General features: G+C 54.2%; 7 protein-coding genes across 7 annotated transcripts; 3 read left to right on the top strand and 4 right to left on the bottom strand.

Annotated features, from left to right (window-relative positions):
* Positions 1–21: 21 nt before the first annotated feature.
* SPSK_06021 (uncharacterized protein) lies at positions 22–2220 on the top strand (the record flags this gene model as incomplete). Its single annotated transcript, XM_016732729.1, has 1 exon — positions 22–2220. The coding sequence occupies one exon, from the start codon at positions 22–24 to the stop codon at positions 2218–2220; it is 2199 nt and encodes a 732-aa protein (XP_016592044.1).
* Positions 2221–3235: 1015 nt separating this feature from the next.
* SPSK_06657 (uncharacterized protein) lies at positions 3236–3802 on the bottom strand (the record flags this gene model as incomplete). Its single annotated transcript, XM_016733358.1, has 1 exon — positions 3236–3802. The coding sequence occupies one exon, from the start codon at positions 3800–3802 to the stop codon at positions 3236–3238; it is 567 nt and encodes a 188-aa protein (XP_016592043.1).
* A 451-nt stretch (positions 3803–4253) lies between these two features.
* Positions 4254–4499, bottom strand: SPSK_06803 (uncharacterized protein; the record flags this gene model as incomplete). The annotated part of the gene is made up of 1 exon (XM_016733497.1): positions 4254–4499. The coding sequence occupies one exon, from the start codon at positions 4497–4499 to the stop codon at positions 4254–4256; it is 246 nt and encodes an 81-aa protein (XP_016592042.1).
* A 3820-nt stretch (positions 4500–8319) lies between these two features.
* On the bottom strand, positions 8320–10085 carry SPSK_06149 (kynurenine 3-monooxygenase; the record flags this gene model as incomplete). Its single annotated transcript, XM_016732856.1, has 3 exons — positions 8320–9612; positions 9686–9903; positions 9968–10085. The coding sequence occupies 3 exons, from the start codon at positions 10083–10085 to the stop codon at positions 8320–8322; spliced, it is 1629 nt and encodes a 542-aa protein (XP_016592041.1).
* A 773-nt stretch (positions 10086–10858) lies between these two features.
* On the top strand, positions 10859–12151 carry SPSK_06319 (methionyl aminopeptidase; the record flags this gene model as incomplete). Its single annotated transcript, XM_016733025.1, has 3 exons — positions 10859–10996; positions 11074–11107; positions 11181–12151. 3 exons carry the CDS (start codon positions 10859–10861, stop codon positions 12149–12151), a joined length of 1143 nt encoding a protein of 380 aa, XP_016592040.1.
* A 349-nt stretch (positions 12152–12500) lies between these two features.
* SPSK_06698 (uncharacterized protein) lies at positions 12501–12992 on the bottom strand (the record flags this gene model as incomplete). Its single annotated transcript, XM_016733399.1, has 1 exon — positions 12501–12992. One exon carries the CDS (start codon positions 12990–12992, stop codon positions 12501–12503), a length of 492 nt encoding a protein of 163 aa, XP_016592039.1.
* Positions 12993–13475: 483 nt separating this feature from the next.
* On the top strand, positions 13476–14149 carry SPSK_06615 (ER-derived vesicles protein ERV14; the record flags this gene model as incomplete). Its single annotated transcript, XM_016733317.1, has 4 exons — positions 13476–13576; positions 13654–13809; positions 13925–13991; positions 14057–14149. The coding sequence occupies 4 exons, from the start codon at positions 13476–13478 to the stop codon at positions 14147–14149; spliced, it is 417 nt and encodes a 138-aa protein (XP_016592038.1).
* Positions 14150–15005: the final 856 nt, after the last annotated feature.

Genomic DNA, 15005 nt, shown 5'->3' with positions numbered 1-15005 from the left:
ACGCCATTCGCCTCCGCGACCATGCCGGCCTCCAGCGGTGCGCCGTCGCGCTCCAGCCGGTCGCCGTCGCCATTGTCCACGTCTTACTCTCAAGACTCCGTACCCGCTGAGTTCACGGGCAGCTACTTTGCGCCCATCGTCGCACCCATCGTGCGAACCGGCTCAATCGACAGCGACGTTCACATGACGGACGCTACCGACGGCACCGCCGACCACCAACCAAAAGAAGAGGGCCAGCGGTACTCGTCGCCGCTGTCTACGGCCTCGACAGGCACGTCGGCACCGACGAAAACCAGAAAGAGAAGCAATACAGGCGCCGCTGCTGCCGCGTCATTCTCATCAAAACGCGGTGGGGCCAAGGGAGCCACGTCGAGAGGCGGAGGAAGCGCGTCCAACGTGCGTCGAGGCGGCGCGGCCACCAAGTCGAAGAGGAAAGGCACAGCCGCACCGGCGACAAAGTCAAAGGCAAAGATTGGCAGTGGCAGCAGCGACAAACGAAGAGACCTCTACTCGACATCGTCTCCCAGCCCACGGCCCATCAAACGCGAATCCCACAGTAGTGACGAGGATGCGACTGGTGACAACCACTTGGAGGCGGACGACGAAGACGACGATCTCGAGGACGATCACTTGGGCGGCCACGATAGCGACGGCAGAGGGCACAGCGGCCCGGATGGCAACACGTCCGACAACGGGCCGTACTGTATCTGCCGCGGGCCCGACGACCACCGCTGGATGATCCAGTGCGACGACTGCGAGGACTGGTTCCACGGCGACTGCGTCAAGATCACCAAGGAGGAGGGCGAGGACATGATGCTGAGCTACATCTGCCCCAACTGCACAATCCCGGGACGATACGTTACCCGATTCCGCCGGCTGTGCTCACTTCCGGGCTGTCGCAAGGCTGCGCGCCTCTACGGCGACGACGGTTCGTCTCCCTTGCCGCCTGACGAAGCGAGCCACTTTTGCTCCGACAGCCATCGCGACCAGTGGTGGGATGCCCTCCTGGGACGTGTTGTCCAGGCCGACCGGCGATCGGGCGCGTCGGCGGCCAGTTCGGCCGCCGCGGAAGCCAAGATGGCCGTCGACCTGTTCACCCCCGCTCAGCTGGTTGCCGTGCTCGCGCACACCGACGAACCCGGCGTGGCCCAGATGCTGCTGCACGGTCTCGTGCCGGACAACAAGACCGCGGCCGATCTCGACGCCATGATGACCGTCGAGGAGCGCGCCACGACGCAAAAGTCGGCCGCCGACCGATACCATCTGGCGGAGCAGATTGTCATGTGCAAGAAGATGCTGCAGCTGCTGGACATGACCAAGACGCGCAGCCAGGAGGCCATCAAGGCGGGACTCGTCGAGCGCGACAGCTGCGGCTACGACGATCGCCTGCAACATGTCGCCGTGCAGCCGCACTTTTCCCTGTTCCTTGCGAGCGCCGAAGGCGTTGCGGTATTCCGCGCGAACACGCTGCAGGCGCCACAATTTGACGAGGAGGGACGTGCCATCGACTACACGACGGGCGGTGACCGCACACACGCGAACGACGGCGACGACGGCGACGACGGCGAGGACGGCAAAGGGGACAAGACGAAAAACCCAGCGACGGCGGGCATGTGCGGCAAGCGCAAGTGCAAAGCGCACGCCGGCTGGTTCTCGACGCTGGCCCGCGACGTGCGCATGCAAATCCAGGAGCTGACGCGCCAGGCCGCTGCCCTGCGCGACAACGAGACGCGCATCCGCCTCGCCGCCATCCAGCGCACATTTGTGAAACAGCACTCGGCCTACGAGGTGCGATATGTCGGCGACTCGGACAACTCCTTGACCTCGTTAGCGGGCACTGACGAGGACGAAAACGCGGACGAGGACGAGGACGACGACAGTTTTGAGAGCGAGAGTGACGAGGCGACCGAGGAACCCGGCCCTCCAAGTGATGCCGTCGACACCAAGATGGACCATATTGGCGACGAGGACGAGGACGAAGACATGGTGGACCTCGTTGGCTATGGTAACGACGACGAGGACGTCGGTGGCATCGATGCACGAGACGCATTGACGGACGGGCAACGGACAGGCGCTGTGTCGCGCGACTACACCGTATCACCGGCCTACAACCGCGGTTACGGTGGTGAAACGAAGCCGGTCAATGGCAGCAGCAGCTATGACGACGAGCTGCGGCGCAAAGGCCATAGCCCAAACACGGACGGCACAGTTAGCGACTGATAATGTCTGTTTGAAGCAGCCGGCAGGCTTCATATTGTAATGTAATATAATTGAAGAATCGCCGGTGCACTTTGTGCACTGTTTAAGTGCATTGCTTGCGGATGTCTTCATAGGAATCGCAAGGCGTTTATTTTGGGTGCCTTCATATAATTTTGGTTTGCATATACAGAACGTTCTTCTCACCACTGTCACGATCAAAGGCGGTGAAATGTTCACCTGGCAATTTATGGTATCAACGACAGTCCGTATAACAAGTTGATATCACAAAAGTGAAATTGGATCACACCACTAGATGTAGACCCTTGTGGTAGTAAGCCGGTTGGGGATTTGTTTTTGCTCTACAGCTCGTCGTCAATTTCAAAGCGGCATCCGAGAAGGATTCAAGAGAAAATGCTGTAATTTGAAATGAAAGCGTGGGAGAGAACGGGGTATAACAAACGTATCGTGACAGGTAAGATAATTGAAGGGAAAATAATAATGCTAAAGATATACAGACCGTCACCGACTAGGCATGCTTATGCCGGACGACAGTGGGGCCTGAATAGAGGTGAAGATATACATGGCCATGAGCCTGGTGATATGGACAATAAATGGTAAAAATCCAGTAACAGTGCGCAGTCGTACCTGCGAACGACCGACAGGAGAGGACGTCTGTCCAGACAAAGTAGTGACCAAAACAATAACGAAACAAGGCTCGCTAGAAATCAAACGTAGATACGATGAAAAAAAAAATACAATAAATAGGGAGGAGACGAAGTGAAATCGAAAATAACTTTCAGATGAAAAAACAAAATACCAGTCCCAAAGCAACGAGCCGTGAGGCAATGCCGTTTTTAATGCCAGCCGCGAGGCTCATTGTTGTCTTTACGAAGCCCCTTTCTTTTCTCCTCTTTCGTCCTTTTTTTGTGTGGCAGGTGAAAACAGAAATAAAAATTAAAGAGTGCCGAATCTACTCTTTTGTGATGTTCGTCGTCGTCGTAATAAGTCGTTGGAGTATTGGTATGTATGCAGGCTCTCAGTGTCGGTGACGTCGGCTCGAGTGGCCGTCCCGGTGTCCCTCACGGCGCCGAGATGATGAAGAGTGGCCGTGACCATGTCCGTGTCCGTGGCTGTGGCTGTGGCTGTGACTGCTGCCACTGCGATCCATTTCGAATTCAGCTTCTTCAAGGCGTTGCCGAATATCGCGAACGATCTCGCGAATGTGGCCAATGCGGTCAAAGTCGAGTTCGAGCTCGTCGATCTGGCTGTTGATCTTCTTGAAACGCTCAATCTCGGCATCCGCATCCACAATCATCTGGCCTGTTTCGTCATACATCATCTGGGTTGCGACCTGGGACTGTTCGCTCAAGTAGTCCATTTGCTGGGCGATGTGGTTCATTACACGCTCAAAGTATATTTCGAGGGCAGCAAGCGAGCCGTGGTCGAGCAGAAACATGCCCTGTGATGACGCACGGCTTGCCGCCCGAGACGATGACGAGCCATTTCCGCCATGAGCAAGTGCAGACTGTCCTTGGCGGAGAAGAGAGAGCTCGTCACTGCTGAGATTCAGCTCGGTCGGGTCGATGACCTGTGATGAGGGCATGGTCGTGCAGGTTTGAGAGCACGAGCGCACTAACGTGAGGCGAAATGTGGTGTTGGGAGTGCGTCAAACAATAATGGACTTCATAAAACGAGACCTCGTATTAAAAATCCAAATATTTTCTTGCTCAACTTAAACTAAAGCTGGAGCTCTTTGGTTATGTGAAGTGGGTGGTCAGAGGATCGCGAAGCTATCGAAGTAAGTAGGCTTTCGTGAACTGTGAATGGATTGCCGCTCGTTTTTGTAACGATGATATCCCAAGATCGTGTGACGAAAGACTGGGAAACAACTTTTGTTGCGTAGTGTGATGCCTCGGCCGGGAGGAGAAAGCCTGCTGTCCTACCAGTCTCCGGTCTTGAGTATGAAACCGGAAAGAGACAAATGATATCTTGAGTTCACAATAGTAGCTCCTCCTGTTTAGCCCCTTGCTCTGACCAACATACGAGGCGCAGCCTTAGTTTGTAGACGGGAGCTCTATGTCGTGATTTCGGGACGATGGTAGTTGTGGAAGCAGTCGCACGACCTCTGACGTCGGCCGGGACGATCGCCGGCGGCGACGGAAGCTGCGATCGTGCGAGGCTATAGCGAGCGGTTTTCTCTTCGTTACTTCGAGGTATGGGCTAGATTCGGGGTTGAGGATGCCGTGGAGGGTTGGGAGCGTGGCTTGATTAAGCTGTATAGGAGGCGCGCACGGCGTCATTGTTTCGAAATGGCGACGGCCGGCATTGCATATCAAGTCTAGTCTTGCGAGCGGAGAGGAACGAGCGCCAAAGCACCCTAGGCGCACCGTTTCTGTGTCGAGGAAGATACGGAGTGGAAGGGAATCGTGATAGCAGAAGATGGTTCGAGTACCAAGAATGGTCGAGGAAGAAAATGTCGCGGGGGAGGGGGTGCTCCAAAAAGGAAAAAAGAAAGCAGGGGAAAGCGAGAGGACGACAAGGGGGTGGTTATTGTTAGCCTACAAAACAGAAAACCGGCCGTTGGAAGTTTCAAACTTTTTCATGAGCAGCCACAAGCGGACCAGCAGCGAGAGACGATAGCGGGGAGGACGATGGCGGGAGAGGATAGAGGTGAACCAGCAGCGAAACACGACGTAGAATAACGAGCGATGAGCGAAAGCAGCAGCCGACTACTCAAGAAGAAACGGTGCAAGTTGGTAGATAATAGGGCAGGAAGACAGTCGGGAGCGGGAGAGACAAACACAGTAAAATAGGACGATCGTCAGAAAGATGGAAAGGGGAAAAGATGTGAAAGAAGCGTGAGGGTGCGGCGATCGAGATGCCTGTGCCGAATGTTGCAGAAGTAGGGTCGTCGGAGAGCAGCAGGTGGATATTAAGTATAAACCTCGTGCTCTGCAATTTTTACTTTATACAAGAGGAAGAATACTCCGTAGCACTCTGCAACGATAAGTGGCCGCTGGGTCCTTCCAAATTCGTGGGGGGGCCTACCCTGGCCGGGCGGTATGCTGAAATGGGTAAAGATGCTGCAGAATAAACCGCCGTCAGATTGAGGTGCAGTAGCTGGGACTCGCCGACTAAGAAAAGGTTGCAATGTTCAAATGCTGGATACTACAGAAGGTGATCCGGTGCCTTGGGTTGTTGGATGACAGGAGAGGTGGGATATTGTGTGCAGATGAAGGTGTAGGATGAGCCACCGATAGAACACGATGCCCTCTCACACGCGCCGTAAATGGTTTGTGTCGCTGTGTTTTTTTCTGGAGTCCTTTTTGTTTTGAGTTTCCGAGTCTTGTTCTTTTGTATATTGCGATTCACACCAACCCGGGAATCTCCCCGTGCCGTCTCACAAGTCGTGCCTTAAATACAAACAAGGCCAAAAGCTCAACTTCGTCTGGCCCGTTCGTGTATGTCACGATCGTATCTGATAAGATGTCGGTGTTTTCTGTATCCTTTTGTGTCTTGGATGGCTCCGGTTTCGTTTTTTTTGCTGCCGATATGCACGCAGCCGTTTTGCGTCTCGAACTGCGGGCCTTAGAGTGCCTGATTGGTGTCAGTTTCGATCGAAGCTGCACGCTGCAAGGTCCCCGATGTGAGAGTGGGGATTTTCGACATGGCCAGGAGAAGCCTGCAGGAATGGGAGTGAACGAAAAGGGATAAACGAAGAATAGCAAGACCCAAGTGGGCAATGGTGACAAAACGGGGAGACGCAGATGGAACGAAAAGGGGGAAAAAATAATGACGGGAGGGTGGAAAAGGGTTATCAGGACAGAGTGAGATGTCAAAGGCATGCAAGCCGGCGTCTCAGCGTTCTTACCTCGTCGTGTTCGGTACTCGGTGGTATCGCAGAGCCTCTAGAGATGGCGTATATGCGCGCGTGTGTATTTGTCGCGGTTCGAAGACAATGTCAACCGATGGCTGAGGCGATCGTGGTGTTGGTGACCATTAAGGCAAAACGGAATTATAAGCGAGGTTTTTCATCGAAAAAAATCGGAAAGAGAGGACAAAGAGCGTCTAGGTCAGTGACTTGCCGCCGACAGCCCGCGTCAAGCTGAAGAGTGAAGGGGAAATCGAGCCAGGAAAGAAATAAAAAAGAAGAGGAAAAGACAAAAGGGTGCGAGAGGAGAGAAGTGCGAGAAAATGCCAAATTCAGGGGGCTTTGAACGAATAGCCAGAAAGGGAAGAAACAGGAAAAGGGCAGAAGAAGGGCAGGCGCGACTCAATTACAGAATTCTATTGCTACATATGGAAGGTAAGGACAGAATAGTCAAATGCAGAACCGTTGGAAAAGGCCAGTAACAGAGTTAGTCACTCCTGCCTTTGCGCAATATTCGTTCCTGGACGGCTTGGTCGTCCTTTCCCAGGTGTTCATCCGCTTGTTCCTTCCGGCCCAGAGACGTGGCTTTGAGGTGAGGAAGGCGGCGGTTCCTTTTACCAGGCGGTTTGCTTGGTTTGTCCCCTTACGACGTGAATTCCTTGTACTTTCATCCCATGTTCCATCCCATACTATGAGCCCTCCTATTTCTACCATATTCTCCTTTTCTGTATTTTACATCGCCTTTCTATCCAATTCCGAGTCCTTCTAGGCGCGCGCACTCGCACATAACCACATGCACGCCCTTTTTGGTATCCGCCCAACTGCATATGCAGCTACGTCTAGAGTGCAGCGTCAAATTCCGGCTCCCAAACAGGAGGTGTCACTGCAGATAGCGTGGGACTCTGCAGAAAAGACCAAGCGGGGACTGGGGGTGTGCGCCAGGACGATAGGGGCCTGCAGCTGGACATCCAAGCCAATTTTTTGTACTCCGTAATTTGTACGGAATACTCCGTACGACAGACATGTGCGGCGTATTGCACTGCGTCATCTGGGACAGCCCAGATGGGCACAGACCCGAGCTCATCGGGTAGGCAAGGAGGTTAATCTTGAGAGGTCTGGTGATACTCACATGGACGACATGGGTGGTGCTCACGGTCGGAGCAGCAAGGGATAGACATGCCACGAGCTGAATGCATAAGATGAGAGGTGGCTTGGGAGATGCATCGTATCTCATTTTTTGCGGTCCGTGAGTCTGAGCAATAGTAGCATGGGAGGCGGCAGGTCTGCCGATCATTTATAATTGTGCGAGTGTACTTGTCGGATACCTTGCCGAAGATATTGTGAGGGTTTAATTTATTTCAAGCGACTCAATAAGTGGCTTTTCAAATGGTAAAATGATGCTCTTAAAATATTTGCTGACTGAAAGATGCAGGTTTTATTACAGAGAACAGCAATACAGAAAGGATACCAGACAAAAAACTTGAAAACATGGGACGAATGACCCATGGTAGAATTCTGGTGTACTCAATGGTATAAGTGGGCTGTACTGATTGACTGGTTGGCCGTGTCGAACGGAGAAAAATGGAAGGAAGCTTCTGAATACATGTTCATCCCAAAAGGAGGCGAAGCATTGGCAATGGCCGGCAGTTGCGAGCTTCCTATTCGCTATTTCGTCTTCTGGTTGTGTCCCTGGTCCGATTCCTGTCATCACATTTCCCAACGGCCGATGCAGTATGGCTTGCTGCGAGTAATCACAGCCAGGGTCTTGGGTTAAGGTTTGCTTTGGCGAGTTGGTCCGAGCATTTTTCTATCACAGCTACTGCCTGTTGGCCGTTGGTTGTTTGCTATGTGGCCTGGCCCCCAAATGAACACTCACCGGTTCCCAGCTCCATGAGGCTGACAAAAGTGCGGATATATCGTCTTTCTGAAGGGAGTGCAGAATGGGGGTCCAGTGAGAATGAGTCTGCTTTCCTCATGACTTCCGACTCTACCGCATATATGGCGAGCGTAAGAAAATAAATAAGCAAACATAAATATTATTCATATAAGATATAATAAAAGAACTGAAAACTGACAGCCCTCAAAATCGGGATGCGAAGCAGCTGGTATTGGCAGCGTTAAGTCCATCCACCTTATATTCAAATAATATGCTAAAGCCGTGATTTGTCCGATATGTGCATTTCGTCTACATCATCACCCAGTTCATCACCCAGTTCTTCGCCCAATGCGTCATCTTGACCTCACACCAATTACCGCCGAAAACCATTGGCCACCCAGTGACCGAGGTACCCGACGTGACTGGTCACAAGATGAAGATATCGGCCAAAAGAACTGCCACCGCCGTGGCGCCGGCCGTTTAGGAGCAACACAAGCCCTGTCAAGGCTGGTACGCCAACAAGACCGACAAGACCGATTAAACCACCCAGCAGCACGCGGCCCTGGAACTCGCTGCGGCGCACGACCTCGCTGTAGCGCTCGTTGCCAAAGGACACGCGGGCGTACTTGGTGTGCCAGCCCAGCCAGGGGACGTGCACCGACAGCTGCTCCTCGAGAAACTTGCGCAGGCGGTAGGTAGGACTGAGCACGGAGGCGCGCATCTCGGTGTAGTTGTGGAGGGCGAGGTCGTTGATGGCAAAGGCGTCGGGGACGCGCAAGGCCGAGTACTCGGCGAGGGCGAGGGCGCGGCGGGCGTCGGTAGAGGCGCCGCTCGTGTCGTTGTCGCCCGACGGGTTGTTGGACTCGGTGTCGGCGTACTTGTCGAGCAAGCCAAAGAGGACGCGCACGTCCTCGAGGCCGGCGTTCATGCCCTGCCCGTAAAAGGGGACCATGGCGTGGGCGGCGTCGCCGACGATGACGGCCGAGGCCTGGAAGTGCTGCGGCTTGCATTTGATGCTGATGAGCGGCAGGTGGGGGTTGCGGCGGAACGAGGCGACCAGGTCGGCGGGCGGGATGAGCTGGGTGACGCCGGGGAAGTGCTGGTCGAAGAATGCCGGCAGCGTCTGGTCGTCGGTGGCGGGCACGGCCTCGAGCTGGGCAAACTCGGCAGCAGGCATGAAAAGCGTGCACGTAAAGGAGCCGTCGTCGCTGGGGATGGCAATGAACATGAAGTCCTTGCCGGGCCATATGTGGAGGTGGTTGGGCGAGATGCGGAACTTGGCCCGGAACGCGGCGTCTGCGTCTGCTTCGCTGTCTTGTGTGTCGGCGTCCACTGCCTTGGCCTTGATCTGGAACTCACACCACAGCGTGTCGATGTAGTGCTGCTGGTAGTCCATCATGACGTACTTCATAAGGTGGTACCGGACGGGCGAGTGGGCGCCGTCGGCGCCAATCATAAAATCAAAGTCGATCTCAATCTCACGGGCCCGGCCTGTCTTCTTGTTCGGCCCGTCCTTGGACCCGTCTTGCAGCTCGAACCAAGCCTTGCGGTTGCGGAAGTCGGCGCCGGTCAACTTGTGGTTGAAGAAGATCTTGACGTTGGGCAGCTTCTCCAGGATGTCCAGCAGACGGCCGTTGAGGCCAGCACGGTCGATGGCAAAAATGGTCTGAGAAGAGGGTCAGTCCTTGAACAAATGACCAATTTTTTCTTTCTTTTCAGAGTCTGGTGAGAAGACGTACCCGGCCATGAGCATCGTAGTCCTGTGCCGCTTCATACAGATCGCCCGACGGCGTCTTGCCGTGGATCATGCGTCCCCTCATAGGGATGGTGGCGTCAAAGACATGCTCAAGCAGCGTGGCGTTGCCCGACTTCTCAAGAGCTGTGATGCCGCGTGTGGACAGGGCGAGGTTGATGGATTTTGTAAAGTTGAGCGGTGTCGTGGACGGGTCGCGCAAGTCTAGCAGTTTCTGTTAGCACTCTGGCTGCTATGAGCTCATAATCGACTCATTGTCTCAACACACCGTTTCGAAGCTCGTACACCTCGACTTCGTGTCCCCGTTGTGCGGCATAGAGAGCGGCCAATGAGCCGACAGGGCCAGCGCCCACCACGACCGTCTTTTGTCTTGCATCCTCGGCCATTTTGTGTGAGTGTGGCGCGTGGTCTGGAGATTGACTGGTTCAGTCCCTTGAGTCACTTTTGAAAAAGCCCTGTGTAAACAGCTGTGAAAACAGGTGTCGTGTGAGTGCGGAGTCTTGGATGAGTCGTTTTTACTGAGATTTCATAACTTTTCAAGCTCTTCGAAGGGGATACCTTTTGAGGTCTGAAACCGATGATTCCTTTCTCATAAAATTCTCATGACAGCCATTGAAAAGCAAAGGAAGCCAAGAAAAATGTTAGATCCTTCCCTCCGATATCGAAAGGATGAGCCGGTGCCTGCTGCGCAAGATAATAAGACGGAGTCGGATTGCTAAGGGGTTGAAAACGGAGGATCGGAGCCTGCGCGTCCCAATTGGGAAAATCTTGGAAACGGTCAATGTCGACACGTGATGAAACGGAGCTGTGCCTTTTGGTGACCCACTAGAGCCTCGACGAAGATGACAAGCCAAAAATCCCCCCTACCTAACTGTCATGACCAAAAATGCCATACGAAGGGCGCCAGGCGCAACTCACAGCCTTTTGCCCCAGACTAGACAATACAAAATCGCCCCACTTATTTATGCCGCCGCCGCCCGCGCCCTCTGTTTTACTTGCCTCTAAATCGTCTTTTGCGACGCCGAAAAATTACCATCTTGAAACTTCTCCAGCCTCGCCTGCGTTACTCTGCCACCACGCACTCGCAACGCACAACAACGGCACTTTCCACTTTCTAGAAGACTGCCGGTACGGCAGCCACACACTCTCCCTCGTCGCCATGGCCGACGAAGCAAAGCGGCCGTGTGCTGGCGGCGACTGCAGCAACGAGGCCGGCACGCTGCAGTGCCCGACGTGCTTGAAGCTCGGCATGAAGGACAGCTTCTTCTGCTCGCAGGAGTGCTTTGGCCGTAACTGGGTGCGTCCGTCCTTTGTGTCTGTCCGTTATCGACTCTGTGGAACCCTGCTGACCCTCTTTGATTTTGTTTCTTTTAGTCTTCACACAAGACCGTCCATAAGAAGGAGACCAGTACGTTACCTCTCGCATTTATGTCCCCAACGTTCCCTACTACGTGCTCTTCTTACTGACAACGGAACCCCAGAGGTCGGCTACTTCAACCCGTACCCCAACTTTCCCTACACCGGCCCGCTGCGCCCCGTCTACCCTCTGTCTGCAAAGCGCACCGTCCCCAAGACGATCCCCCACCCCGACTATGCTGCCGACGGCATCCCCAAGACGTCCCGCTCGCTGCTGCGGCCAAACAAGGTCGAGCTGCTTGACGCCAAGGCACAGGAGGGCATGCGCACCGTGTGCCGGCTGGCCCGCGAGGTGCTCGACATTGCCGCTGCTGCGCTGCGCCCAGGCATCACGACCGACGAGATTGACGAGATTGTGCACAAGGCGTGCATCGAGCGCGACTCGTACCCCTCGCCGCTCAACTACAACCACTTCCCCAAGTCCGTGTGCACGTCCGTCAACGAGGTCATCTGCCACGGCATCCCCGACAAGCGCGTCCTGCTCGACGGCGACATTGTCAACCTCGACGTCACGCTCTACCACAAGGGCTACCACGGCGACCTCAACGAGACGTACTACGTGGGCGACCGCGCACGTGCCGACCCGGACTCGGTGCGCGTCGTCGAGACCGCCCGCGAATGCCTCGATGCGGCCATCCAGCTGGTCAAGCCTGGTGCTCTGTACCGCGACTTTGGCAACGTCATTGAGAAGCACGCCAAGTCGCGCGGCTGCAGCGTGATCCGCACGTACGTAGGCCACGGCATCAACTCGGTGTTCCACGCGCCGCCCAACATCCCCCACTACGCCAAGAACAAGGCTGTCGGCGAGTGCAAGCCCGGCATGACCTTTACCATTGAGCCCATGGTGGCGCTCGGCAAGTACCGCGACGTGACGTGGCCGGACAACTGGACTAGCACGACGATTGACGGCAAGCGGACGGCGCAGTTTGAGCACACGCTGCTCGTCACAGAAACCGGCGTCGAGATCCTCACGGCGCGGACAGCAAACTCGCCGGGAGGGCCGATACCCATGCCCGAGACCAACGGTTCAGCATAGGGCGAGACGTCTTACGTTACTTTGTTTGATCGTGCGGTGTAGTTGACAAATTCTGAATTAATGAGGGCATGGGATAGCGAGATTTGAGTTTGGTGGTTGGTGACGGCAAAAGCCAAAAAGAAAAAGCAAAACTGTAAGAGTGTAAGGCGCAAGGAGCAAATAGCATGATAAATCGTTACGAGCGAAAGCGCAATGAATAGAACGCTGCTTTTTCCGTCATCCTCTTGCTTGTTTACTTTCGACACGTATCCTACGCCACCTGTCCTGTCAATGACGTTGTTTCTAGAACACCCATCTGTCATTCATCATTAGGCTACTATTCTGTAGAGGGTATGTGCGAGAGGTGTTGTCACTGACGTCGACTCGCAGCTGCTGACGCTGCCTTCTTCTGTGAGTTGTCTGCCCCGCATATTTCGTAGGTCTTTGAGCCAGGCCCACTGTCGCATTCGTCAGGGCATCGTCGACGGCTACAGGGGATTGCCCAGCCACCGACAGCTCCGTTGAAGGTACCAATACACTGGATATTGCGGCAAAGATACCTCCCGCACCCCGAGCCCACAACCAGGATGTTAGCCTCTCCTTCTGTAATGCTCCTAATTTCGTATTTTTTCTTGTGCCTGCCCCCATAAATGCACAAAGCCACAAGCACGCTGCGCCAGCCATTTTTGCGAAGCTTCGGTCGGCGCTTTCTTTGCCCCTTCTCCTGCCGTCCACAGCTTTCCTTTTTCGCAGGCTTGATTACGCCTCTTTTGGGCACCTTCCCTTCCATCTCTTCTTGCTCCTTCCCTCTCTCCACCACCACCACCACCACCACCGACCTCCCCTCCTTTCTTCGACACATCGCTTCTCTGACTCTCCCACTTTTGCGTCCTCTCCTCGACCTCGACCGTCGTTTGTCAACCCGGTTGTCACACGTAATCTCCTCAATCGCGCAACTATCGCCACATCATCTCCTGTACGTTGCATCCCGGTTTGTCGGCTTCACACCCTTGGCAGCCTTGGTTTTGCGCTTGGGGAGCACGTCACATCCCACGAGATCAAAACAAAGCGAGTTCCTCGCTCGTGCTCTACGTTTCTTTTTGACTCGAGGCCAGACTGTGTGACTGCCTGGTGGCCTTTGCTCTCGAGGCCGAGCTAGGCGCCAGCCTCTCCATTACTTGCAAACACCGTTTTCTCTTTGGCTTCCATGGTGCTTGCAGCATTGTCTGTCTTTGTTTCCGTCTTCTAACATCTCGCCACAGCTTCGATTGCTTGCGCTTCGTCTCCGACCTTTGTCCAACGAAGCTTTCTTCTCCCCACCCAATCTACCGAACCAACCGTCACAATGTCTGGAGAGGCATGGCTGTACCTGTTCGCCGTGTTGATAAACGCGGTGAACCTGTTCCTGCAGGTCTTCTTTACGATCATGTACAGCGACCTGGAGTGGTATGTCGTGCGGCCTTGCCGAGTGCACTGGACATCGATGCGTGTTGCGTCTTGACGCCCTGCTAACAATTGTGTAGCGACTACATCAACCCCATTGATCTCTGCAACCGACTCAACACGTACATCATTCCGGAAGCGGCCGTCCACGGCTTCCTGACCTTCCTGTTCCTCATCAACGGCTACTGGCTGCCTCTGATTCTCAACGCCCCGCTCCTCGCGTGGAACGTTAAGAAGTATGTTGCGACGAGCAAAGCCCCGTTTCTGTTTGTGCCGGGTCGTGCCGTGGAGACCCCGGTCCGGCCGTGGCCCTTTGGGAATTTCTTACACGTGCTAACCTCACAATCCTAGAATCATTGACAACACTCACCTGCTGGACGCGACGGAGATTTTCCGGAAACTCAACGTCCACAAGAAGGTTGGTTGCTGTGTTCCCCCCCTCCTGGCTTCCCTGTCAAGCTCCAGTGGCTAACAAACCTCTAGGAATCCTTCATCAAGCTCGGTTTCCACCTCGTCATGTTTTTCTTCTATCTGTACAGCATGATCGTCGCTCTGATCAAAGATGAGGGCCACTAGAGTTCCCTCCTCTGCTCCGCGGATACGATAACCGCGACCATGAAGGCGACTGACACCGTCATCAGGCTGGTGGGAGACAAAATGTCAACTGTACCCAGAAGACAACCATTGGACCAATCAGACCAACCACAAACGTTTCGACCAGAGCCAGCCGGCAAGACGCCGATGAGTTTATCAATTACGCGTGGTGGATGAGTCTCACTGAGGTGACTTTGTTGAAGACTGGCATATTGATTTTTTACTGCTGCGTTGCACTTATACACGGTGTGAGTGTTTCTTGGCCGGGGCGATGGTGTAGTTGGCTTCCCGCACCTTGTTGCAGGCCTGTCGACGCATAGACGAGGGACGACGAGGGAATCGAATCTTACGAGCATGGAGCGCTACGAGTGGGATGAGAAAGACAGAAAGCGGGTGTATATTGGGGGATGCATGGCTGCAGTTGAGCGCAACGTGAAAGCGGGTGAGACTTGATTTCTTTTGGCTTTTTTTGTTCCTTTTCATTTTTTGGTTTACTGTCGGTCTTCCGGGCTCTTCCTCGCGGTCGAGGCATGGTAATGATGTGCATATTTTCGCGTTTTTATTGTCGCCCGTGTTTATACCTGTGTGAAAACACACTGCTCTGGCGCTCATAGGTGTTTTTATACGACTGCCAAATATACCTGTTAATGTCCGTTTGCATGAATGTTTTGCCTCTTGTTGCTTTTATGCGTTTCTGCTTTGTCCATTGTCTTGAAGCTCACTGGCATTGTATGCTGTTCCCGTACCGTGGGGAGGCATGTCTGAAATTTATATGAGATACGGTATTGTGAAAGGGACTTCAATTCAAACCCAGTATAGAAGGCCATGACGACAATTG

The sequence above is a fragment of the Sporothrix schenckii genome (assembly GCF_000961545.1).
Source record: "Sporothrix schenckii 1099-18 chromosome Unknown Cont38, whole genome shotgun sequence".
In the NCBI taxonomy this organism is placed as follows: domain Eukaryota; kingdom Fungi; phylum Ascomycota; class Sordariomycetes; order Ophiostomatales; family Ophiostomataceae; genus Sporothrix; species Sporothrix schenckii.
This window is presented reverse-complemented; position numbering and strand designations above follow the sequence as displayed.